Source organism: Mesocricetus auratus, unplaced genomic scaffold, assembly GCF_017639785.1.
Source record: "Mesocricetus auratus isolate SY011 unplaced genomic scaffold, BCM_Maur_2.0 Super-Scaffold_100008, whole genome shotgun sequence".
Classification (NCBI taxonomy): Eukaryota; Metazoa; Chordata; class Mammalia; order Rodentia; family Cricetidae; genus Mesocricetus; species Mesocricetus auratus.
In genome coordinates, this window is record NW_024429192.1 from 71,602,557 (window position 1) to 71,629,864 (window position 27,308).

Sequence of the window (27,308 nt, forward strand, 5' to 3'; positions counted from 1 at the left end):
AGGAAAAAAATTGTGGTACCTAGAAAATTTTACAAGTGATAATGAAGTTTCAACTCTGTAAATTGAGCAAAACTTTTGAAGAAACTTAAAGAATAGTTGAATAATATTATTAATTATATAAGTTGAATGTAATCTTGAGTATTTTCTGAACTATAGAACTTTTTAAAAATAATATACTTTAATAAATTTTTGGAAACTGAAAAAAAAGAATGGAGCCCAAATATTGGCAAACAGGAACCTAAGTAGGAATTTTGGTTTGTTGTTTCTGTGAATAGTTTCTTTAGCCATTTTAAGCCTAAAGTGAGATTCTCATGATGGCCTCTGTATGGAGGAAAGGAAGTCTCAAGGGGAAATATGGAAATGTCACATATGAGCAGTTTGGCAGTGACTAAACCACATGGTATTCACTTTGTCTTTCCTTCAAAGTCTCTTGGAGGGTTTACTAAATAAATAAGAAGTGTCAGAAAACGCATGGAAAAGTCATGTACATCCAATGTGTAGCCCCTGTGTTTGTACTAGAATCTTCTTTTTCTTGGCAATGGGGGGGGTACAAGCACACTGCAGCCTTAAATGTTCTTACACTGTGCTTATTGGCAATTTGATGGAATTGCAAAATACTTTGAACATGAGACAAGAACTGTATCTTATGAATAATAGACATTCCTATGACCTTGATGAGGTAACAGTGAGAGCCTCACCTGTATGCGCACTGCTTTTTACTTTTACATACCCCTCATTATTACAGAGAAGTGAGTTATATACAATCTGTGGCTTTCTCAACTCTTTTTTTAGGAGTTCAGGAGGAAGTATTAGACCTACAGTCTATTCCCTTGAGTACTAAGCAGTAAACATCCACTGACTTGATAGCTAAGAACTTCAGATGTTCCTACTCACTACTTTATGCCAAAAGAGGTAGCAATACAGCAAGAGAGTATCTGTCCTGCTTCCTCATTCATATAGTTGACTGTGGTCACCCAGTGCTATCACCTGCACCACAGTAATAGTCAGCTTCATCTTCAGGCTGGATGTTGGAAATGCTTAAGTAGCGATGAGTCCCAGAGCTGGAACCAGAGAAGCGATCAGGGATCCCATCCCCTTTGCCATGGCTTCCATCACTGTTAAGATACATCACATACTTAGGAGCCTTGTCCGGATGTTGCTGGTACCATCTAATGGTGTAGGCGCTGTGCTCACTACTCAAAGTGCAGGTGATTTTGATTGAGGCTCCCAGGTATGCAGAGGCAGAGGGTGACTGAGTCAGCACAGGTTGGGAGAAAGACCCTGGAAATAGAGAAACACATTTTATTCTTTAATGAGAGAAGAGGAGAGAAATTATCTGTCTGTCAGATAGATTCCCTGAACTTAAAACAGTGCAGATGTCTTCTGACCTGTGCAATGAAGGAGGAAGAAGAGGAGAAGAGTCCAGGCCATCGTGCAGACACCACTGAACTCTGCTGAGACAGACATGGTGTGGGCCTCTCTTATCTTTCAACAATTCTTAGAGAACTGAGAGAACCCTTCATGCAAATTTGTCTTGACTAAACAAAACCTTCTTCTGTGAGTGTCCTATCAAATGTCTAGGTATCACTTCTTGCCTGAGAATAACCAAGGGCCACAGTGTCCCCATCTACTGGCCCTGTTGAATCCCGAACAGTTATAAATTGATAGATATTTGTGTTCTCAGCTCAGTCTCCAGGTTTTTCAGACAAACCTATAACTCTCTAGCCCTAGTCAGTTTAGGTCTATTGTGTCTGTGTCCACCTGGCTTATCCCAGGGTGTGATCAACAAACACTTTCTGATCAAAGTAGACTTGAATTTATGAGGAGCTCTTTATCAAGGGGCTTCTCCCTTGCAGACAGAACACAGATATAACATCCATGAGGTCCTTCTCACATTGCACAAGGAGCCACTCCTTTCCCTGTTTCCTCAGAAGACTGCCCCATAGAGACATACTGGTAAATATTGGGGGCTAGGAAGAAAAATATTATGCTACACAACACTCTCAATACAAAATGAAAATTTTGGAAATTACAAGGTAGAACAAATTTACAGAAAGAGCACAAACTAGAATGTAAAAGAAAGCTCATCATCAATTAAGGATCAGTGAAAATCAGTGAGGAATGACTGTGTGCTTCCAAGGAGGTATATGAAAACCTGCCTATTATTTATCTGACATAGAAATCATATGTAACTGGCACAGTTTAGGGGGATGGCTTTTCAGAAATGGTGACAGCTATAAATTTATGCCAATTTAATGAATCATGATAGAAGTTATTGATGAGGTTGGGCAAGAACTATAGGGACAGCAGGTGGGACTTGCTGGATTATGCTTCAGTTTAATCATGTTTAAGGATGCTGTAGTACATGAATTTTCCTTGTGAATCCTCTCTCCACCAGACTCAGGGAATTTGCAGAAGAAGATGTGGGAAGAAACAGTTATTAGGGTTAAAGCTGAATATTAGAAAAGCAAAGCAGCCAACCAGTAGCTCTTACCTCTACCAAGCTGAAAAGGCAATCCTGTCTCAATGGGTCCTGAGTACAATGAAGGCTGCACTTCTCTCCACCAAGCCTCAGGTTGCAACCCTGAGTTCCTGTCTTCTCCAGCCTCATATTCCTTTCTCAGTTCAGTCATAACACTTGTGTCTCTACCTGCCTGGTGCATGCGATCCCAAGTCCTGGATTAAAGGCCTGTGCTTAGTTACTCTTTAGAATGATTCACTCTCCTATAACCCGTGGTGGCCTTGAACTCACAGAGATCATTTTGCCTCTGTCTCTTGGCTTGGCTTCTCTGGTTAGCTAGTACGACTGTTGGAATTAAAGATGTGTGTTACCACCGCCTAGTTCTGTCTATGGATAGCTTTGCATTTAAATCTCTGGTGGCTTTATTAAATCATAAACAATATATCACACATGTGTATAACTCCAACAAAAGAGTATCTTCCAGATACATCATGACTGATTCATATGTGAATTCACAGAGACTATGACAGCATGCACGACACCAACAAAGATTCAAACAAACTAAAAATTCCAGCTCCAAGAAAGAGAAGTAGACAAATTTCAAAAATTAGTCATAAAGTGATTGTATAGGTAATTTCTGGAAAAGGGAACATCAGTTTTTGCCACTGGAGTGACACTAGTAGTATAAACCCACACTATAGGGCAGGCCTCATTCCCAGGAATAGTTGACCAACATAAAACAAATTCTATGCTGTGTGTCTGTGTTTATTTGCCTGCAATTTTTGTTTTGTTTTGGTATATTTTGTCTGAATGTTTCTCTTTTTTTATTTTGTCTATATAGGCCAGACAGCCTACATAGAGAGCTCCAGGACAGTTGGAACTACATAGTGAGAGGCTGTCTTGAAAAAAACCCAATCAGGACAATATTTTATGTTTTTTATTATTTTAATTTTAAATAGCTTGCTTCACATGTCAATCCCAGTTCCCTCTCCCTCCCCTCCTCCCACACCCCCCACTATCCCCCCCAGCCTCCCACCCTATTGCTACACCTCCTTCCACATAGGGGATATCTAGAGTCTGTCATTTCACTAAGGGCAGTTTTTGAAACAGAGTTTCTCTATGTGTGCCTGGCCTTCTTGGAAGTCTCTGTAGACCAGGATGTCTTGAAATGGACCAAATTCCACCCAGTTCAGCCTCCTGAATGTTGGGTTTAAAGGCATTTGCTAACACAGTCATACTAAGTTTTTTTTAATAAAGTAAGAAAAAAATTAAACAAAATGTTCACAGAAATATGGAAAGGGGAGAGAAGACTGAGACAGACAAGAAAGAAAGAGAAGCTAGGTTTCATTTGTCTTTGGTAGAATACATTCCTTGAAAAGTGTATTGGCATTTCAGCATATAGGGGCATTTGCTGGCAAGACTGACAGTGTGACTTTACTGGGAACAACCATGGTGGAAGGAAATGAACTGTATAAACACAATATCTAAACAAAAGGAGTAATATACATATAACAAATTCACCTTAAATTTGTATCAATAGATCAAAATCCATACCAAGACAAAGAATTCATTTCTATATCACACTGACTTAAGCAAATTGTCCTCTAATCACACACACACAAACACATAAAAATGCACACACATTAAATCATTAAATCAATATGTACATAAATAGTTTTCAAAATATCTTAATTCTTTCCTGTCTATTGCTACTTTCTGTCTGCATGTTTTTTATCTTATTTTAGACCATTATTATTATTTTTAACATTCAAATGCAAGTGTGAATATCTTAGGAAGGAGTCCTTTATGAATCAAGGATGTTAGTCCCTACTTCTGACCCACAGATGTGGGTCCATGTGTACCCTGAACTTTAACAATTATTGATATAACACAGGCTACAAAGTTAGGTTTTTAATTGCAAACTTCCTGATTCCTCTATTTATTCTGTTTCCTACTGCCATGTACAACAAAAGACCTTTCTAACACCCATTCTACACATTGTACACCAGGGTTAAACATCTATGGTTTCCACTTAAAAATGATAGGGATGTCCCTTGGTTTCACAAATTCACAAAATATTAAAAACTATGTTTTTAGTAAGAAGGCAATCCTTGCATGCTTACACATAAACAGCTGGAGATTTGTGAAGAAAATGCTTGTCCTAGAAGCTTCACTTTTGTGTCTTTTGCTAATAGTAGTACTATATTGAAACAGGAAAGATATGTTTATATTTTAAAACTGACAATTGCTTAACATTAGAACTTAGTTCAGTCATAAAACTACAAATATAAGCCAATATTTCAATATCCTTGGGGATAAAATGCGAATCAAGATGAAAGAAATGTGTGTGCAAATTCAGAAATAATTTACAAATGATTGCTTAGTTTGTTGGTTCCCTGAGTTGACAGTAATGGCATACAACAAACTGTGTGGACTATCACACGCAAAACATCTTATCTCATACTAATTTGTGGAGGACATACTGACAAAATTAACATACTAATCTAGGACCCTATGGCAGTGCTTCCTTTCCTCCTCTGTTCCTCTTGTTTGTGAACAGAACATGCGTTGGTGATCATTGGTAGCAGCTGCAAAGTTCTATATGCACATCAGACTTCACATGGCAATCCATCACCCCCTCGCTGTGTTCTCAAAGCCATCTTATGAAGGCAGATGTGTCTCGCTGTGCTCCAGCATGAGCTCACCCAACTAAATATCTGTAACAATATTTACAATCTTATAAATAAGATTGCATACATACTTGTGAAAACACCTGCTGAGCTGTAACTTCCTATTCTGGACAGTTAGTTGGTCCAGAAGATTAAATGTGAGTCAGGAGTCAGCTTCAGGTACTGTCAATTACTAAGAAGTACACAGTGCCCCCTGCTGGATTATGGATACTTTTCTCAAGTATCTGCAGAAATGAGTGTCCATTCCCCAATTACATGTTCCATAGTTCCTTTTCAAAATTGCTGTTAACTTGATATTTTTAAACAGCAAAATAATGCCATTTAAATTTTCATTGCTTGTATGTCTGTAATTTATCGTTATTTCCCCCTCTGATTCAAAATATATCTGCAATTGTTCTTTAATAGGCTTGAATGCTTTTGGAGTAAAAATATCTTTACAATATTACTAGAGATCCTGTTCCAGATCGGTTTTTTGTGTGTGTGCATTGCATTTTACTCATTCACACTGTAACTTTTCTTCTGTATAGTAATAAAAATGATGTATTCTGTTTTAAGTGTTGTAACACAGAGTTCCTTAGAGTTGATCACCAGACATGAAACAATACTTGCTTTTGGTCCATTGACTTATTTCCAGTACTTTTTGTTTTGTCTTTTGGGGAAATATGAGACACACCTTGCTTTGGGAGTATTTAGTTTCAGATATTATAGCCAATAAAAATGTAATGGGGACATTTTTGCCATAAAGTGAATCTCTAAACTTGGATCAAATTTAATTAATTGATGTTATTTAATAGTAGAGAATACTTGGCTGAAGGATTGACTGTGACATATTCTGACATCCTGAGAGTCTGTGTTACTCTGATTGGTTGCATGCTATGCTTTATTGAATGCAAAAGGAGAAAGAAAGAATTATCAGCTTAGAGGTGTGGAGTAGTCATAGAGAACCTGACTAGCATGTGTTAGGATCAGTGTTTAGACCCAGGGGTGAAAGATAAAAGTACTTTTGAAGTACTGAAAAATAAGTTTTATACTTTTCATTATAAATTATTTGTGTGTATGTGCTAACATATACACACACAGAGAAGGAGAGAGAGAGAGACAGAGAGGAACAGAGAGCGAGAGAAACAGGAGAGAGAGAGAGAGAGAGAGAGAGAGAGAGAGAGAGAGAGAGAGAGAGAGAGAGAAGGCAGTGCTATTGGATTCCTCTGGAGCAGAAATTACAGGCAGTGATGAGCCATCCTACATGGGTGCTTGGAATGACTTGTATCTACTTAAAGATCAGTATGTGCTCTTAACCAATGAACCTTCTCGCCAGCCACCCAAATACTTTAAAATTATGCTACTCTCCCAAAATATTACTTGAAAGTATTTTGAACCAAAAAATGTGTTATAGCAATGCATCTATCGTATTGAATAAATATGTTGTATCAGGGTCATAACAAATCTTCCTTTCATTCTGAAGCATATTTTTATAAACTCTAGCCTCCTTTAATTAGCAAGTCTATTACTGTAGCTATACTCTTTTATTTTTCCTGAAATAGTTTATGTAGCAAAGTTTCAGAAACAAACTTTTATTAAAACAGTTAAGTGTACAATGTGTTCTCTAGGTGTCTGACAGTATGGAGGCTGGAGGATTTAAAGACAAAAGGCTGCAAATCCCAGCACACCTGCTGCAGGCTACAAGGTCTTTACAGTGTAGCATATGCTCTTGTAGAGCATCACACAAGGATAGTCCTATGGAGTTACCAAACTGTTTCTTTATATCAAGATACTTTCTCAATAGAGAATGGGGCCTCTTTGGTGTTGTAAAACACTTTATCAAAGAAAGTAAGTTGCCAATTGTTTAAAGGCATATGGCCACATCCCCAGCACTTTTGAGGCAGAGGCAAACAGATTTTTTTTTTTTTTAGATTTTAGAGACAGGGTTTCTTTGTATTGCTTTGGAGATTGTCCTGGAACTCACTCTGTAGACCAGGCTGGCATCAAATTTGCAGAGATCTGCTCGCCTCTGCCTGCCTCCCAAGTGCTGGGATTAAAGGTATGGGCCAACAGTGGCCGGCAGCAAACAGATTTTTTTTTGAGTTCCAGGTCAGTCTAGTCTGAGACACTGAGTTCCAGGAACATCTGAGCTATTAAACAGAGAATCTCTGTCTCAAAAATAAAAATAATATTTTTCTGAATATTATTTATACATACTATTTATTATATCCCTTTAATATATAAAGGGACAATGGCTCTTCCCTCTTCTTTGTGATTAATTTGACTAAGATTATTTCCTATCTTGTTTAGTTTTCAAAGACCCAACTGTTCATTTCATTGGTTGGTTTTGCTGATTTCTTTCTCAATCAGTTTAGCCTTGATTTTCATTCTCTTCCCATGGACTGTTTGGGGTTTCGTTTGTTCTTACTTTCCTAAGTTCCTCAGAAGCATAATTAAAGTATTTGAAATATATTCAGATGTAGGACGCTAGGTTTCTGAGACATCTTAAAGGGACAAGAAGCAGGAAATAGATGATAGCCTTCAGCAGGGTTGAACAGTCCATGCCCAATAGTCCCTCTCAGAGGTCACTTGAACTGCTTTAAGGAATTTGGGGACTCTGATCTCTTCAAAGTGTTTTCAGCTGACAAAATGGGACATGTAGAAGTACCATCAATGAGAGTGTCCCAGAGTGTCCATTAGAGAGGCCAATTTTGACTTTAACAGGTGACAATGACCCAGAACATAAGTCAGAAGATAGTTAACTGTGCAACATTGAGGGGAACATTAAGATACAAAGTTAATGAAGAAAAACTTATTTTAACATTAACATATAATATTAGGTTAAATGCAGCTTTAACACAGGTTAAATACAATTATATAACTGACTGGAGGAAGCGTCATAATTCTGTAGAGGGATAATGTAACTATAATAAGATAGTTACATCACACTGATGTCTGCATAAGGATCAAACACCTGAGATTTGTCAAAAGAAAAAATCAGTTAAAACCAGCATGTCATTGACAGCTTAAAAGAAAAATAGAGTGAGGAGTTTCCATAGGACTATTCTGCTAAGTGTCCAAAGACACTGCTTGGGTACTCTGAATAACTTTCCATTTTGTACAAGACATATGTCTTTAAGCCAGTTTCTGTTAGCATAAATAGACCATTGTAACATTAGGAATTTATAAATATTAATCATCAAACATGTAATTTCTAAGTCCTACCTTCCATAAACTTTGTCCATACTTAAGTCCTTATATTTTATTTCTTATGCTTAAGACAAATTAATATAAAAAACCAACCCTAACCCAAAATATTTTAACCTCCATTTTTCCAAAAAAACTTATATTTTGTATCCACTTAAATATATTTATTCAAACATTGTCTCTTTCTATTTTTAAACAAGAGTAGAATCTAAGCTATGTGTACTGCATGCTATACCGAATTTAGAATACCTGCATATAGACATAAAACTATTAACATCCTTTTGTTGCAAAGCTTTTTTTCATTTCTGTTCTTCTTTTTTGATGTCACTGTATGTCACTGACTGTGCTGGAACTTTCTCTGAAGACAAGAATAGCCTTAAACTAAAAAATGTACCAGTCTTTGCCTCCAGAGTTCTGGGATCTAAAGTGTGACCCACTACTACCATTTTTAGTTGCAAGTTGTAGCCAATGTTGGTGTTTCACAGGTTTTGAAAGAACATTGCCAATAACGTTTGCATTTCAGCCAGGGATTCAAACATATCTTTGACGTTGAAAGGGGAACATGTTTTGTAAACAGGAACCAGGAAGTGGTTGGGTGAAGGGTTAAGTGAGCCAGACAACTGTGATTATATTTACCCATTTTCATTTTCATAGATAAATTTATTTTCATTAAAACAGTATTAATACCACGAGTTAAATCAGAGTAATGTCTGCAAAACGCTTTATCTGTTTGTGTTTCCCAAGTACATAATGCCTTTTTCCTGGGAATATTCTCCCTGTCACAGAGCCAGGACAAGGACTTTAAAGGAAACTTTCAGACAAACATGCTTAAGCCTAAGGTGGGCAAGCCACAATACATTTCCAGAGCCAGCTTTTCAAAGAAGCAGCACAGCATATGAAAATTTTTCCTATATTATCAATATGAAAAAGATATTTGTATTTCTCAAAAACTAAACCCTATCCATAAGTCATTTCTGTGTGTGTGAAGCTTGGAACATTCAACCTGAAAATTTTAACAGTATGTTTTCTCTTATAAGACATCAACTTAAGCCTAGCATAGTGGCTCTTTTGCAAAAAATATTTTTAAATTTTATTCATTTATTTTACATGTTTTCCCTCATTTTCCTGTTGTGAATGTAAGCTAGTGCAGCCACTTTACTGGATTTACTAAGATTTATTTATTTATTATGCATATAGTCTTCTGCCTGCATGTGTGCACAACCGAAGAGGGTACCATATCTCCTTATAGATGATTGGAGCCATCATGTGGTAGCCAGGACTTGAACTCAGAAACTCTGGAAGAACAGTCAGTGCTGTTAACCTGTGAGAGATCTCTCCAGCCCCTAGTCTGAACTTTTCAATAGAAAACATCTGTTGTATTTCCCAGGTTAAACCACTGGGTGTGGTAGTTTGAATAGCTTTGGTTCCCGTAGACTCACATATTTGAATGCTTGGTCGTTAGGAAGTAGTGCTACTTAACAGTGATTAGGAGGTGTAACCTTGATTGAGTAGAGTTGGCCATGCTGGAGGAAGTGTGTCACTGGGTTGGGCTTTCACGTTTCAAATGCTCAAACCAGGCCTACTGTTTTGTGCCTTCCTACTACCTACAGAACTGGTAGGTAGTATAAAACTCTCATCTCCTTCATCCCCTTGTCAGTCTGTGTACTACTATGATTCCTGCCATGCTGGTAATGGACTATCCCTATTCATCAGGCCCAAGTTTTCTCTTCATACCAAGAACATTGACTAAGACACTGGGACTATATCAAAGGTTCTGTGTCTGCCCACAGAGACACTTATTGTTTCATGTTTACTATACCTCTTTTTGCAATATTTAGGAAATATATTCAGCTAGATAACCATCAGCTGATTAAAGGAAAATGAAGATATGGCTCATTTATAACACCTTGAAATTTGCTATAGTGCAAAAGGAACATAGGTCCTATAGAGTATAAACCCAGAGAAACAATGAAAGGTGAGGTTAGATATAACAAGAAGGTCATGTGGTCCTTGAACCCCAATAAGCAGACAGTATATTAATTATAAAATGGATTGGTCAGTTACTAGGACTTCTTATTGGCTAGCTCCGCCTTAATTATTAACCTTTTTCTACTAATGTAAGCATTTACACGGAATCTTTTCTTACCAAAGAGGGTTCTAGGAGTCCTACCTTCCTGGTCTCACATGGCATCTGCTCTCTGCCTACACTTCTCAGAATTCTCCTGTCTCTTAGTCTTGAGTATCTTCCTCCCTAATTGGCCAAAAAGTGTTTTATTCATTAACCAATAAAAGAAACATATATACAGCAGGACAACCCCCATCACCTCCTCTTTTCTATCTGGATAAAAAGAAGGGTTTCCACTTTAACATAGTAAAATTATATATAACATCAGTAATCAAGAAAGAACTGTAGCTACAATATTTAGTCCATTAATATTTAGCATGATTTAAAGTAAATACTCCATCATCTATCCTATCTCTGTGAGTCTAAACTCTTATATGTAACTTATCTTTTATCATAACTTGTGAAACCAAAACCATGACTACCTGCTATCAACTCCATCAAAGATGATAAAAGGATAATATGTTAACTCTAGAATTGACAGAGACCCCTTGTTGCTTGGTCAGTCACCCAAAGTTCCTCTGTGCATTTGGAGCATCAATATTCAGCCATAGGCCATAATGTATCTAGTATATTTCTCAGCAAAGCAGGCAATTTGAAATTGTTCTACATGTATTGTTAGTTTGTCACTCACATTTCCTTGTGTCTTGCAGAATGTATTCCAGATTCTTCCATGAAGCCCTGCAGAACTTTGCATCTTGTTTTGGCAAATTTAGCAGTTAGTTTCCTGTGGGTCTCTCATGTCTACTTAATACGGCATACAGTCAAACACTGCAGGGAAGAGCTGTTTCTTACTCCAATGGCTATTTCTGCTATATTGAATGCCATACCATATCAAGTTTCTTCTTTGCCCATCCTCCACTCTGAGGTAATTGTTATTGCCAGGAGCACTTGTGTCTCACTACTGTGAAAAACCCTAAACCATTTTAAATGCCATCTTCTATAGGTCTTTGAAAGGTTTGAAGATTATCCATCTCAAATATATCTCTGTATATATAGAGAGCCTAATTAACATATCTATATGTTTTGACTATTATAGGTGCTTATATATAATCTGTATTTAATGATATATTACATTTTTAAATGACCTATATAAACACAATACCTAAACAAGAGGAGAAATATATGTATAATAAAATTAACCTTAAATTTGTATCAATAAATCAAAATACATATCAAAGCAAAGTACTCATTTATGTATCATCTTCCCCCTTTTATTCCTTTAACAGAGATTGGTTATGATCATTAACCATTTAAACCCAACCCACTTAAATGAAAAAATATTTATAAACAATGTTTGGGAATTTGGGCGTCATTCTTTCCAAACTGTTTCTTGCTGTTTGCAGATGATGTCAATCCCAATAGGATCCTGAAAAAATGCAGAAACTTGTCAAATCATGGCTGTAGTAGCCTGCAAAATGGCTTCATCTCCGTTGTCTTGGATGTTGGATCACATGGGCCACTACTTCAGGGGTTCTTGCTTAATCAATCCATGTTAGTCATCTTTTCATCTTCTGTGAAAACAAAAGAAAGCATTTTTTTCCAAAGTAACCTGTCCTTAGACTTAAATTTTGAAGTCAAAGCATTTATAAAAATTAAAAGTTGGATTAATTCTGCAGCATTGATAATCAAATGTATTGTAGTAGTTTCTGCTTCTTCAGCAATTAAAAAATTCAAAGACAAGACAATAAACATACAGTATCCAGACTCTCTGTGTATTTTTCATGTTTACATGGCTTTTTTAATATTATTATTACCCATTTTTTTCATTTTTTCATGTTTTGAAGCAGGGTTTCTCTGTGTAACTTTGACTGCACTTGAACTCATTCTGTACACCAGACTGGTCTTGAAATCACAGAGATCTGATTGCCTCCGCCTCACAAGTGCTCGTATTAAAGGCATGTGCCACCACATCCAGCTACTCTATTTCTATTTTAACCACTTTATCTTTTTTCATTTATCTCCCAAGTCTATGTATATTTCCTAAACTCACTGAAAAACCTGTAGATGTTTTACTTTATGTCTTTGCTGTTAATCTTTATCTTTTTCTTTTTCTGGCCATGAGTCTTTTATCTGCTAAACAACATTGCTAAAATTGAAGAAGTGGGTATTTTAGCTGCTGTCTTTCCAAGATGGCAGGGGACATGTTTACCACCAGCACTGGGAGCTGTACTTACTGCCTTGGTGTCTGCTGCCATCAAGCAGCATGCTACTGGCTTGGAGATGTGGTCACTGTTGCTGACAGATGCTCTTACACACCATTCAATTGTGAGCAGGGCCTCTTAAAAGAGCCATGTAGTTTTTGCCACTTATGCTGAGTCAGGAAGCCTCTCTTAAAGGAGCTGCATGAGCCTCTGCTTGTCTCCACAAAACAGAGCCCACACAAGAATATGCTGCTACCAAGAAGCCATGCTTGACTTTGTTCTTTTGTTTCTAAAAGTCCTTTATAAGTTTTTGTCAGGCTATATGTGGAAATTCTTGCAACCAACATTGGCACCATTTCGTTGCAGAGTTTTCTTGTCCTGCCAGGTCCTGTCATCATTCTCTGCCCCAAATAAACACTTGGGTGCTATATTAATTATTAAACTCTTGGCTAATAACCAGGACTTCTTATTGGCTAGTTCTGTCTTAATTACTAACTCATTTATATTAATCTAATTATGTTTAGGTGGTCTTATCTTACTGGAGAAGGGTCTGCACCTCTTACTCCTTTGTGTTTTTTATGGCAACTCTCTGTCAGGCTCCTTCCACCTACTTTTCCCAGAATAATCCTTGTCTCCTACTCCCACTTTTCTTCCTGTCTTTTTGGCCAAACAGTGTTTTATTCATCAGCCCCTCAAACAAACAAAGCGGCTCATTTTAAAACTACAATATTTAATACTTAACAAAGCAATGAAGGATGAAAGGGCCAAATCTGAGCTATGTAGACTGGAGAGTACAGACACAGAGTGCCTAGTAATCTATCAGACAAAATCTAAATGCCAGAGCTTTCCAATGATATATAAAGTCATTGCATCTTGCTCTTGTGTATTTTGTAATTAGTTCAATCTTCAAAGTCTATTTCTTCAACTCATTTTAATATTCAATAACATTTATTAGAATACATAGTAAGTATAAAGTAATGGATTTTGTTATGACATATTTTCTTATGCATAAAGATATTTATTCCCTTCCCATATTTTCCACTCTTACGTGTGGGGACACCAGACCTTGAGCAGAAACCCACTTCCCCTTCGGCCTGGGAGCAGGCAGCTGTGAGATAATGTTTACTGAAAACAATTCAGTGCTATAAAGCTCTTGATAGGGCTCAGATAAGGGCTCCCTCACTGAAAAACCATGACTTTGACACCCCCTACGGCTAGATGCCTCTTCCTGTTCCCCTGCTGTGCTGTGTCTCCCCCCCCCCCATTGGGGCAGGAGATTAAACCACCAGCAGGAGGGTGAGAAGTCTGGAAAGAATTGTATGTAGATGGATGGCAGAAGTCCTTAAAAAGGGGAAGCGTTTTTTCTTGGAGAGACTTCTCTCTCCTAAGCAGATTTGGAGTCTCCTCCTAAGCTGACTTGGGAAGCATAAAGTTTTTCTTAAAGCAACCAACCGGTCTCTGTGTCATCTATCCCGACCACCTCGCTACATTCTTGGATGCAGGCCGCACAGCAGGTGCGACACTTAAGCCCTTCTTTTGTCCTTTCCTACTTACACAATGCTAAAACTCCCCCTGATACATTCATGAGTATTTTGACCTACTGTGCTTCCACACATAAGAAAATATGTGGTAAACTTGATTTTGTGAGTTTTCTTTATCTCCCTACAAATCATAATTGCATTGTGTTAGATGCTTTTGTATTACCTAACCTCATTTCTGTATATGGATCTATGACTGGGAGCCATGCAGAGAAAAAGTGACAATTGGGAGCTGTATGGTCATACCTGTGTTTTATTAGCTTTCCTCTGTTATCTGTACTTTCTATTGTTTGTGGAACAGAGTCAGAGCACAAGTGGGCAATATCATTAATTTGCATTTTCTTTCATATATGTATCTACATGTTCATGTCCACAGAGGTATATAAGTGTCCATGTGTAGGGGCAGAGAGTGATATACACCATTACCTCCATTGTCTTTACCGGAGTCTTTCTCTAACATGGAACTCACTGATACAACTAGATTGGCAGCAAACCATCCCAGAAACTGTTCCCTCCTTGAGCACTGGGGCTATAGGCATGCTTTGCAGCTGAGAAAATATTTATTTTCATTCCAGATGACAGTTTATTTTAGATATAGCTGAATGCAATATGAACGCAGAACTATAATTAAATTTAAATCCATTTTAGTATTACCTTTTCAATTATTTATGTTTATGTTTGGGGGCATATGTGGTTGTACATGTGAAGAAGAACATGCCATCAAACCATGGTCATCAGGCTTGGAAATGGGGCACCTTCACTTGTCAAGACACTATTTCAGCATTAGAAAGGCATTTTCTAATACTTTTTATGTACATCAGTGTATTAAAGTACTCGTGTTCTTTTTAACTTAATTTTTGAGAAGTTTTGTGAATGTAGTATTTACATAATTTTTATAACTCTATAGCATTTGCAAGAAAAATGAAAAACATAGAAAATATATGAAGAACGGTAACCCAGACCTAGAAAGCCAAATACCTTATTTACTCTTTTATTTGTGGATCCTGACTCTGGATATCTTTACATATCGGTAAATAACCTGAAGTTACTACAAAAAATAAAAAAGCCTAAGTGGTCTATGCAAAATGAGAGAAGGAGCTATAGGGAGGGTAATAAAGAGACAAAGTTGCAATGAAGATAGAAGTGCAAACAACAGGAAGGAGAAGATGCCAACTGAAAGTGAAGAAAGGAAAAGAAATACAAAGGAGGGATAAATATAATTACGAATGTCACAGGAGCCATAAGCAATCATTATTTAAGTTTACTTCACACTTAAATGAAGTCACAATGGGAAGTGAATATGCATCCCCACAAGCCATAGATTATCTAATAAAAATAGTGTGTTAGTCATAGAAAATCTTTAGGGTTATTAGGTAGAAGATTCCAAGAGACATCTAAGATAATATATGCTATTGTTATTTTTCATGATGGTCTTACAGAAGTTGAAAATAAACCATGTTGCTTAAGAGACCATACACTTCAGACAAGAGTTTTGAGGATCAGCAGTAACTCTCCTTGAAAACTCCCATCTGAGGACTGGCTTTCATAGTATCCTCAAATGCTACACAAGCCACCAATGGAGAAAAGTGATCAATAGTCCTACTGAAATATTGACCTACAGTTAACCAGGAAAGACTGGAAGTAACCAACAGCTATCTAATTGGATTGAAGAATCACTAAATAGCAGAGAATGCATACTTGGTATTGAAAACCTGGTCGGTCAACTACCTGTGGCTGATGAGATCATGGTCCCTAGGTCCTACATCAGTATAACTTCTAATTGCATTCTCAATAATTATTCACACACATACATACATGAGTAATACTTAGTCCCCATCAAATAAATTTCCTTTTTGAATCAGAGCATATTTACAGAAAACTGCAGATCATGAAAACACAGGGAACAGATCACCATGGTATGTATAACCATCCCCAATTGATATACTAATAACACTTTCCTAAACATAAAGAGTAGAGAATATCATGAGAGAAAGATCAGAAAGATTGCGAGAACAACTAGACCAGAGTATTTGTTGTGAAATAGTTGTCTTTATATATTACAAGAAAGGTGAACTCAAAAACTCCCCAAACCATGGTCACCTAATAAAGAATAGCATCATGACAAAACCAGTTGGCAGTAATGGAGTAAATCCATTGATTAATAGATACAGGTGCTACAGGTAATTATCTTTCCTGAAAGACAGAGAATCAGATTTCTCCAGGATTGAGCTCTTCAATATAATATCTAATTCAAAGCAGATGCACGCGCGCACACACACACACACACACACACACACACACACACACAATATGTATATGGTGTATGTGCATTAGTAAACTAAGCAGCTGATTATTTTATAAATTTGTATGTAAAACATGACAATAATAATTAAAGATGAGGAGGTCATGAATATTAGATGGGGTAGGGGAGCACAGAGGGCTTGAAGGAAGATGTTTTCTCTAGATCTACTCTCTCTAGAACTTTTATCATGAAAGCATGATGAGTACAGTGTCTATTTCATGTTTGGGTGGAATACTCTCTAGTGATGGATTAGTTACATTTGGTGTAAATTGTCATTTATTTCTCATGTTTCCCTGTATATTTTTGTTCTGATAAAATCTTTTGAAGGAAGTAGGGTATTGATTTCACCCACTTTAACTGAGTTGAATTTAATCATTGTTCTTTTATCATAATAATATGCATTTTATGAAATCTCTTCTAATTAATTTTAGTGTGAAATCTATTTTGTAGGATGCTAGAATAGTGATACCTGTTTGCTTCCCGGCTGCCTTTGCTTGTAATTTTTCCCTCATTTCATTTCATTGAAGGTTACATGAGATTTTTGTAGAGAACAGAAAGGTAGGTTTGTTTCTTCATCCATTGACTTTACATTTGTCTTTTGTTTGGGAATGGGATTTCATTAATATTTAAGGTTATTATAAATTTATATGTTTATTTGTAGTTTATTTTGTCCTTTTTAATATTATTTTGTATTTAATACTCATATTTTCATTTATGTTACTTCTAGAGTAACCTGTCTGTGATTCTTAATTTCTTCAGTTTGAAGCACTCTTCCCTGTGTTCATTGTAAGACTTGTTTGCTGGACATAAATTTTCTTAGTGTGTTAGCATTGTAGAAAGTAATTCTTTTTGTTTTCTATTATGGCACATTGTTTTCCTGTATAAAAATGGCAATCTTGCCAAAAGCAGTCTACAGATTCAATGCAATCTCTATCAAAATCCCATCACAATTCTTCGAGGACCTGGAAAGAACATTAATCAACTTTATATGGAAAAACAAAAGGCCCAGGATAGCCAAAACAACCTTATACAATAAAGAAACTTCAGGAGGCATCACCATACCTGACTTCAAGCTCTATTATAGAGCTATAGTTCTTAAAACAGCTTGGTATTGGCACAAAAATAGGCAGGTAGGCCAATGGAACCGAATTGAAAACCCTGATTTTAACCCACACACCTATAAACACTTGATTTTTGACAAAGAAGCTAAAACTATACAATGGAAAAAAGAACTTCAACAAATGGTGCTGACATAACTGGGTACTGGTATGCAGAAGACTGCAGATAGATCCATGTTTATCGCCTTGTACAAAACTTAAGTCCAAATGGATCAAAGATCTCAACATAAATACAGCCACACTAAAACTTTTAGAAGAGAAAGTGGGAGATACTCTTCAACGAGTTGGTACAGGAGACCACTTCCTAAACATAACACCAGTGACACAGACACTGAGATCGACAATTAACAAGTGGGACCTCCTGAAACTAAAAAACTTCTGTAAGGCAAAGGACACACTCAACAAGACAAAAAGGCAGTCCATAGAATGGGAAAAGGTATTCACTAACCCCACATCTGACAGAGGGCTAATCTCCAAAATTTACAAAGAAGTCAAGAAGCAAGTCTCCAAAACACCAAAGGATAGAACTAAATAGAGAATTCTCAATAGAGGAGGCTAAAATGGCCAAGAGACACTTAAGAAAGTGCTCAACATCCTTAACCATCTGGGAAATGCAAATCAAAACAACTCTGAGATACCATCTTACTCCTGTCAGAATGGCTAAAATCAAAAATACCGAAGACAATTTATGCTGGAGAGGATGTGGAGAGAGGGGAACACTCCTCCACTGTTGGTGGGAGTGCCAACTCGTACAGCCACTTTGGAAAGCAGTATGGAGATTCCTCAGGAAAATGTGAGTCAGTCTACCACAAGACCGAGCAATTACACCCGTAGGCATACACCCAAAAGATGCACATTCATACAACAAGGACATCTGTTCCAGTACATTCATAGCAGCATTATTTGTAATAGCCAGAACCTGGAAGCAACCTAGATGCCCACTGAAGAGTGGATAGAGAAAATGTGGTATATTTACACAATGGAGTATTACTCAGGAGAAAAAAACAATGGAATCTTGAAATTCGCAGGTAAATGGATAGCACTGGAAGAAACCATCCTGAGTGAGGTAACCCAGTCGCAAAAAGACAAAAATGGTATGTACTCACTCATATATGGATTTTAGACATGGATCAGGATAGTGCCAGTCTGCACTTCCATTGATAGAGAGTCTGGGAAACAGGAAAGAACCTAAAAGATATGCATAGTATCCAAGAGAAGAGGAATGAGGCAAGATCCTCTGAATGGATATGGAACACGGCGAGGGGTGGGGGGGAGCGGGACCTGGGAAGAAGAGAGGGTGTGAAGAAGAAGAGAGTTGGTCATGGGGGAACAGGAAGTTGAGGGGGTGGGGGTAGATTAGGGGGAAGAGGGAATCATAGGATAGAATACAGATCAGGCACCAGAGCGTCCTCCAGTGATCTAAAGGGATAACACCAATTGGCAAGCTAAGCAATAGTGGAGAGACCACCTAGAATGCCCATTCCTGATAATGAACTTGATGTCTATAACCATCCGGGAGCCTTCATCCTGTGACTGATGGAAGCAGAGGCAAACACACAATTAATCACTGAACTGAACCCAAGGAACCCAGTGACAGAGAGAGAGGAGTGATGAGCAAATTGGCAAAGAATGGGCTGGCAAAACCAGCAGAGACAGCTGATCTGAACAGGGGAGAGCCCTTGGACCCCAGACCGACAGTGGGGAGGCCAGCATGGGAATGATCTGGGCCCCCAAAATGCGAGTGTCAGAGAGAAGGCCTGGGCAACCTATGGGGCCCTGAGCTGTGGATCAGTGTCTATCCCTGGTATACAAACAGTCTTCATGTGCCTATAGCACAAAGAGGGATGCTCTCTCAGCCTGGACTCTTAGGGGAGTGCCTGGACCCTACCCAGAGTAAAATGACAGACTCTAGATATCCCCTATGTGGAAGGATTTGGCAATAGGGTGGGAGGGAGGGGGGAAGGGGAGTGCGGGAGGAGGGGAGGGAGAGGGAACTGGGATTGACATGTAAAACAAGCTTTTTAAAATTAAAATAAAAAATGATTAAAAAAACATATGAATGTCTGAAGGGCATAGTCAAAGATGGTGCCTAAGGGAAGCCAGAAGGTTGTATCCTAAAATGTATACAATAAAAGGTTATTGGTGCCAATATCGACCCAGATTAGGTCACTGCATGAATGGTTCTTGTTCTTACGGTGCTGAGGCATCTGATAGACAGACCTCTAAAACTATTGGCTGGATGTTTTCCTGCTTTGTGTTTTTTTGCTTTAAAAGATGCTTGCTATGGGAGGCAATAAACGAGTTCCTGCTTGACCAGACTCCCCACTACGTCTGATTGTCTCCAGGATTCTGGGAGGCTGAGGAATGAACAAGCAGCACATATACCCTTCCTTGGACATAGTTCAGCCTTCCATGGTTACACTAAGACCCTGAAATATCCAGTACATTATAGATGCTGATAACACTTTTTTAGACTTCTTTATTGATTACACTAATGAACGAACATTATGATTCATTTCCATTGTATGAACAAAATATAATTGAATAATTGATTTAACATAATGCACATTGCATGCTGTTTCATGGCTGCTATCCTAGGATTCAGAAATCGAATGCAGAAAAATTGATTGTTCTAGGTATGTAGGGTTAAGGACTGTATTGACACAAGACTTTAATTCCAGCACTTGGGTGATAGAAGCAGGTGGATATTTGAGTTCAAGACCAGCTTGGTCCACGGGGCAAATTCCAGGGCATCCAGGATTGAGACAAGATCCTCTGAATGGATGGGGAACACAGACATTCATATGTTTAAAAACCAAGAGCTGGGCAGTGGTGGCCCATGCCTTTAGTCCCAGCACTCGGGAGGCAGAGGCAGGCAGATCTCTGTGAATTAGAGGCCACCCTGGTCTACAAGAGCTAGTTCCAGGACAGCCTTAAATGCTGTTACACTGCACATCTTGGAAATTTGATGGGATTACAAAACACTTTGAGCATGAGTTGAGAAATCTGCCTAATGAAGAACAGACATTCCTATGAACTTGGTGAGGTAACAGTGAGAGCCTAAGACCTACTGCTCCAATATGTTAGGAGAATATTCTCACCTCACCTGTATACACATCACTTTTTACTTTTACATGGTCATCACTATTATGGAGCAGTGCACTATATAAAATCGATGCATTTTCCCCCTTTTCTCCAGGAGTTCAGGAGGAAGTACTAGACCTGTGGGTTAACCCGTTGAGTAAAAAGCAGTAACCATCCAATGAATATGATTGCTAAGAACTTCAGATCTTCCTACTCACTACTATATGACAGTCTAGGTTGTAAGAGAGCAAAAACAATTCGTGTTCTGCTTCCTCATTCATCTAGTTCACTGTGGTCACCCAGTGTCATCATATACACCACAGTAATAATCAGCTTCATCTTCAGGCTGGATGTTGGAGATGCTTAAGTAGCGATCAGCCCCAGAGCTGGAGCCAGAGAAGCGACCAGGAATCCCATTCCCCCTGCCATGGCTTCCGTCACGATTAATATACATCACATATTTAGGAGCCTTGTCTGGATGTTGCTGGTACCAACCAATGGGGTAGGTGCTGTGCTGACTGCTCAAGGTGCAGGTGAGTTTGCTTGTGGCTCCCAGGGAGGCAGAGGCAGAGGGTGACTGAGTCAGCACAGGTTGGGAGAAAGAACCTGAAAATAGAGAAACATATTATGTCCTGGGTAAAAGGAGAGAGCAGAATGTATCTGGTTGCCAGATGGTTTTCTTGAACTGGGATCAGGGTGCAGATGACTCCTGACCTGTGCAATGAAGGAGGAAGAAGAGAAGAGGAGTCCAGGCCATGGTGCAGACACTGCTGAGCTCTGTTGAGACAGACATGGTGTAGTTCCCTCTTATCCTTCAGCAATTCTCAGAGAACTGACAGGACCTTTCATGCAAATTTTTCTTGACTAACCAAATCCCATCTTAGGTGCCCTCAAAAGTCTGGGTGTCACTTCTTGCCTAAGAATACCCAAGGGCAACAGTGCCCCCAGCTGCAGGTCCTGTTGAATCCCGAGCAGTCATAAAGAGATAGATATTTGTGTTTTCAGCTCAGTCTCCAGATTCTTCAGAGGAACCTATAAATCCCCATTGAACCAGTTCAGGACTATTGTATCTGTGTCCACATGACTTATCCCAGGCTGTGATTATCAAACACTTTCTGATCAAGGCCAGAAGGAATTGCCTGCTCTGGGCACAGTATATAGACTTGAATTTATGATGGGCTCTTTATCCAGGGAATTATCCCATTTACAGATAAATCCTCCATGAGCCACATTTCAGATTGCACATGAAGCCACACTCCTCCATGTTTTCTCAGCATACCGACACATAGTGACATACTGGTGAATATTGGTGTCTAGGAAGAAAAATATTATACTGCACAACTCTCTTAGTACATTAAAATATAAAATTTAAAAATTAAAAAGCAAAACAAAACAAATTTACAGAAAGATCACAAACTAGAATGTAAAAGAAAGCGTCTCATCAATTAAGTATCAGTGAAGATCAGTGAGGAATGACTGTGTGCTTTCAAGGAAATACATGAAAACCTGCCTATTACTTATCTGACATAGAAATTATATGTACCTGGCACACTTTAGGGGGATGGATTTTCAGAAATGGGGACACCCATAAATTTATGCAAAAATTAGTGAATCAAGATAGAAGTCATAGGTCAGATTTGGCAAGAACAAGTGGGACAACAGGTAGGGCTTGCTGGATTATGCTTCAGTTTATACATGTGTAAGGAAGCTGTACTACATGAATTTTCCTTGTGAATCCCCTCTCAACCAGACTCAGGGAATTTGCAGAAGAAGATGTAAAAAGAGACAGATATTGGTGTTCAAGCAGAAGATTAGAAAAGCAAAGCAGCCAAACCAGTTGCTCTTACCTCTAAAATGGCAAACTTTGTCTCCATGAAACCTCAGAGTACAATGAAGATTGCTCTTCTCTCCACCAAGCCTCATGCTGCAATCCTGAGTTCCTGTCTTCTCCTGCCTTATACTCCTCTTTCAGTCCAGCCATAACACTCCTGTCTCTACCTTCCTAGTGTATGTGATCCCAAATTCTGGGATTAAAGGCATAAATTCTGTTACTCTTTAGACTGATTCAGTCTCCCACAGCCCAGTTGCCTTGGACTCACAAAGTTTCTTCTGTCTCTATCTCCTGAGTCCTGGGATTAAAGGTGTGTGCCACCACCACTTGGCTTCTATGGATAGCTAGTATGGCTGTGGGAATTAAAGATGTGTGTAACCACTCCCTGGTTCTGTCTGTGGCTAACTTTGCATTTTAATATCTAGTGGCTTTATTAAATCATAAACAATATATCACCACAAGTAGATAACTCCAACAAAAGAGTATTTTCCAGATACATCAGGAGTGATTCATATGTGAATTCAAAGAGACTATGACAGCATGCACAAGACCAGCACAGGTTCAAACCAAATAAAAATTCCATATCCAATAAAGTGAAGTACACAAAAATTCAAACATTTGACATAAAGCTATTGTAATAGATAATTTCTGGTAAAAAGAAATCAGTTTTTAACCAGTGGAGTGCTGCTAGTAATATCAACCACACTGTTGGACAGGCCTCATTCCCAGGATTAGTTAACCAAGACAAAACAAATTCCATGCTGTATGGCTGTGTTTATTTGCCTGTACTTTTTTGGTATATTTTGTCTGAATGCTTCTCTTTTCTTATTTTGTCTAAGCAGGCCAGACAGCCTACATAGAGAGCTCCAGGACAGCTGGAACTACACAATTAGAGGCTTTCTTGAAAAAAAACAAAACAATATTTTTGTTGGTTTTTTTTTAAGACAGGGCTTCTCAATGTAGGCCTAGCTTTCCTGGAAGTCTCTGTAGATCAGGATGTTTTCCCATCCACAGACATCCACCTGCCTGTGTTTCCTGAATTCTGGGATTAAAGGCACATGCCGCCACTCAGGACAAATTTGTTTTTAATAAAACAATAAAATACTTTAGATGAAATGTTTACACAAATGATGAAAGAGGAAGGCAGCAAGAAGATGGCAATAGAGAGAAAAGAAAGAAAAAAAAGCTATGTTTCATTTGTCTTTGGTGGAATTCATCCTGCAAAGGTATATTGATGTTTCAGTACCTAAGGGAACTTGCTGGCAAGACCAACAATGTGAGTTTACTGGGAACAACTATAGTGGAAGGAAATGGCTCAGTGACTTATGCAAATTGTTCTCTAATCACGAGCGCACTTACATGCCCATGCACATACACACTCACAAACAAACACACATTCACAGACATACACACATTATGTCATGAAATCAATATATAAATGAAAAAATTGTTTGTAAAACATTTTAATTCTTTCCTGCCTGCTACTACTTTCTATCTGTCTGCATTTTTTGATTTTACCTTCTTTTAGGCCATTATTATTGTTGACACTCACATACCAGTGTGAATATCTTAGGAAGGAGGATTTATGAATCAAGGATGTTAGTCCCCACTTTTGACCCACAGATGCAGGATCCATGTGCACCTTGAGCTTTAACACATATTTATCCAACACAGTCTCTACAAACTGTTGTGTTTTCAGTTGCAAACTTCCTGATTCCTCTGTTTATTCTGTTTCCTACTGCTATGTACAGCAAAAGAACTTTCCAACACCACTTCTGTGCATTCTGTGTGCTCCAGGATTAACTGTCTATGGTTTTCCACTAACAATGATTGGAATGTCCCTTGGTTTCATGAAATTAAGACAACATTCAAAACCTAGTTTTGAATAACAGGGCAATACTTGCATGCTCACACATAAACAGGTAGAGATCTTTGAAGTAAAGGCCTCTCTAAAGCTGCACGTCTGTGTCTTTTGCTTACAGTAGTAGTATGTTGAAACAGGAAAGATATATTTATATTTTAAGACTGTCAATTGCTTAACATTAGAGTTTAGTTTCAGTCATAAAACTAGAAATATGAGCCAGTATTTCAGTATCACTGGGTTTAAAATATGAATTGAGATGAAAGAAACGTGTGAAAATTCAGAAATAATTTACAAATTATTGCTTAATTTATTAGTTCCCTGGGTTGACAGTAGCAACATATAACAAAATGTGTGGGCTTGTACAGGCAACACATCTTATACTGATTCATGGAGGACAAACTAGCAAATTGCACATACTGATCTAAGCACATTATGGCACCTCTTCCTTCCCTCCTCTGTCCCTCTTGATTGTGAACAATCTTTGAAATCCAGATACAAAGACCTATATACACACCAGTCTTCACATGACAATCGTCACTACCTCACTCTGTTCTCAAAGCCATCAGTGAAGGCATAGGGGTCTCACTACACTTCAGCATAAACTCACCTGAGTAAAGATATCTATAATAGTACTTACAATCTTATAAATAAGATTGCATACAATGACAATCAGGTTTATCACATCAACAGATCTTTCTTAAGGGGAAATATTTTAACCTAACATCAGAGGTGAGATTATTTAGTGTTTCTGTTTGTGTGTGTATTTATATTTTTATATATTATTTATATACTATTTCATAACATTTAAAAACTATACAATGTTTTTACATTGCCATCAAATAAAAGATAATATACCAATGGGTTAGAAAATATGAATAAACAGTTACTTTACTTTGATGTAAGTTATTGTAAAAACATCATGGAGAATGCTTCTCTCCAGAAGCCTATTGACTCTAGTATTACAAACAAATATATCTAAGGAAGGAATAAAATATATGCAATCTCTTTTCATCCTTTATTTTCTATCAAAATAGTTGACAAATATTTTCCCTGATATAAATCTAAGTAGGTCACAAATGAAGTCTGATGCTACCTTTTACCTTTTTCGTCTCTGGAGAATTAGTATTAGGATAGCAACAGTGCCTGGTCATGGAATCCCACTATCCCAGGACAGGGCAATTACCTAGGCTCAGGTAAATGCTTGTTTATGTCTTGCTTCTCCATGCGTGTCTCATTGTGCTGAGCACCACTGTAGGGTAGTATGCAGTGGACTTCATCAATGTCCTCAGACTTGTAACCCTAGAGTCCCAGGGCAACATTATGTTTAAGGTAATAAGTGACAGGAGAATGTGTGTGCCTGTAAATTGTTGGGTGAATCAGAGCATAAAGGCTTGGCAAGGCTACTGTATGGAAAGAGGATCAGTAATTGCTAGAGAATATCCTTCCCAGCATCACCACAGCTCAGGAAGAGACCCTGAAAAGACATAGCTGATAGGAAGGAGTCAACAAATGAGCGTGAAAATTCCAAAGGCAGTCCTCTTTAATCTCCTTGATACCTGACAGTGATGGAGGAAAGCTGGGGAATCTGATGGTCATCCAGGTCATGCTGTAAATTTCCAGAGAGCCCCAGGACCCACAGGTGCCACTGGACTCTGTGCTCCCCAAGTATTGGGAGATGGAGATTCTGTTCATTAGGAGTCTTTTCCTCTCACCATTACCCCCTCATTTCATCTCTGCAGCCCAATGACAATTCTGCTGCCAGGGAGCCTCTGGCAGACTTGAGGAAACACCTGCTGAGCTACAACCTCTAATTCCAGCCAGTAACCTTGGACCTGGAGATTAAATGTGAGTCAGGAGTCAGCTTCAGGTATTGTCAGTTTCTGAGATATCCACAGTGCCTTTTGCTGGACTATGGTTACTTTCCTAAATATCTTCAGAAATGAGTTTCCATTCCCCAGTTATAGCTTCCTTAGTTCCTTTTCAAAATGGATATTAACTTTATATTTTTAAACAGTAAAATACTGTCATTTTAGTTTTCATTGCTTGTATGTCTTCTGTCCTGTGTTTTGATCGTTATTTCCCCTCTGATTCAAAAATTATCTGCAATTGTTCTTCAATAGACTTGTATGCTTTTCCAGTACAAATATCGTTACATTATTACTAGAGATCCCTATCCAGTTTGTTGTTGATGTGTGTATTTTACTGGTTCACACTGTAACTATTCTGGTGTATAATAATAAAAATGTGTATTCTGTTTTGAGTGTTGTGACATAGGTTTTCTGGAGTTCATCATCAGGCATGACACAATACTTAATTTTTGTCCATTCACTTCTTTCCAGTACTGTTTGTTTTGTCTTTTTGGGAAACATGAGGGACAACTTGCTTTGGGAGTATTTAGTTTCAGATTTTATACTCAATAAAACTGTATTAGACATTAGTAACCAAAAGCTATGCTACATCAAGGAATCTATTGTATTTTATAAATATAGTTTATTAGGATAGTGACAAATCTTCCCTTCATTCTGTAGCATACTTTTAAAGTCTACTTTATTTAGCCCATCAATTACTTTAGATACATATTTTATTTTTTCCTGAAATAGTTTATGTAGGAAAGTTAAAGAAACCAACCTGTACTAAACCAGTTAAGAATACAGTTAGTCCTTTCGCTGTCTTACCAGGAGTAGGCTCCAGCCTGGGAAACAGTAAGGAGGCTAGGGGATTTAAAGACATAAGGCTGCAATCACATCACACCTGCTGCAGGTTAGAAGGTCTTTACAGTGTAGCATATGCTCTTGTAAAACATCACACAAGGACATTATTATGGAGTTACCAAACTGTTTCTACATATCAGGAACCTTTCTCAATAGGGAATGGGGTCCCTTTTGCTGCTATAAAACACTTTATCATAGAAAGTAAGTTGCCATTTTTTATAGGTAAATGTAGACCCCAAGTAGCAGAGGCTCACAGA

General features: G+C 38.0%; 2 protein-coding genes across 16 annotated transcripts in view; both read right to left on the reverse strand.

The window, feature by feature from the left end:
- The window catches only part of LOC101839749 (Ig lambda-1 chain V region S43), a 612,967-nt gene that overhangs the window by 242,477 nt on the left and 343,182 nt on the right, over window positions 1-27,308 (reverse strand). The gene's annotated exons all lie outside the window — the stretch shown is intronic.
- LOC101841371 (Ig lambda-3 chain C region) overlaps window positions 1-27,308 on the reverse strand; it is a 388,037-nt gene that overhangs the window by 238,999 nt on the left and 121,730 nt on the right. Inside the window, exons 1-3 of one of the 6 annotated variants that reach the window (XM_021231515.2) lie at window positions 1,389-1,496; window positions 1,137-1,281; window positions 975-1,061 (exon numbers count right to left, since the gene is read on the reverse strand). The exons of 2 other annotated variants lie outside the window; for them this stretch is intronic. In XM_021231515.2, the coding sequence (XP_021087174.1) occupies window positions 975-1,061; window positions 1,137-1,281; window positions 1,389-1,467 (311 nt within the window). In that variant the 5' untranslated portion in view covers window positions 1,468-1,496. Of the gene's footprint in view, window positions 1-971; window positions 1,282-1,388; window positions 1,497-27,308 lie in introns of those variants that run through there. 3 more of the 6 variants (XM_040751127.1, XM_021231509.2, XM_040751119.1) reach the window with 3 other exon arrangements.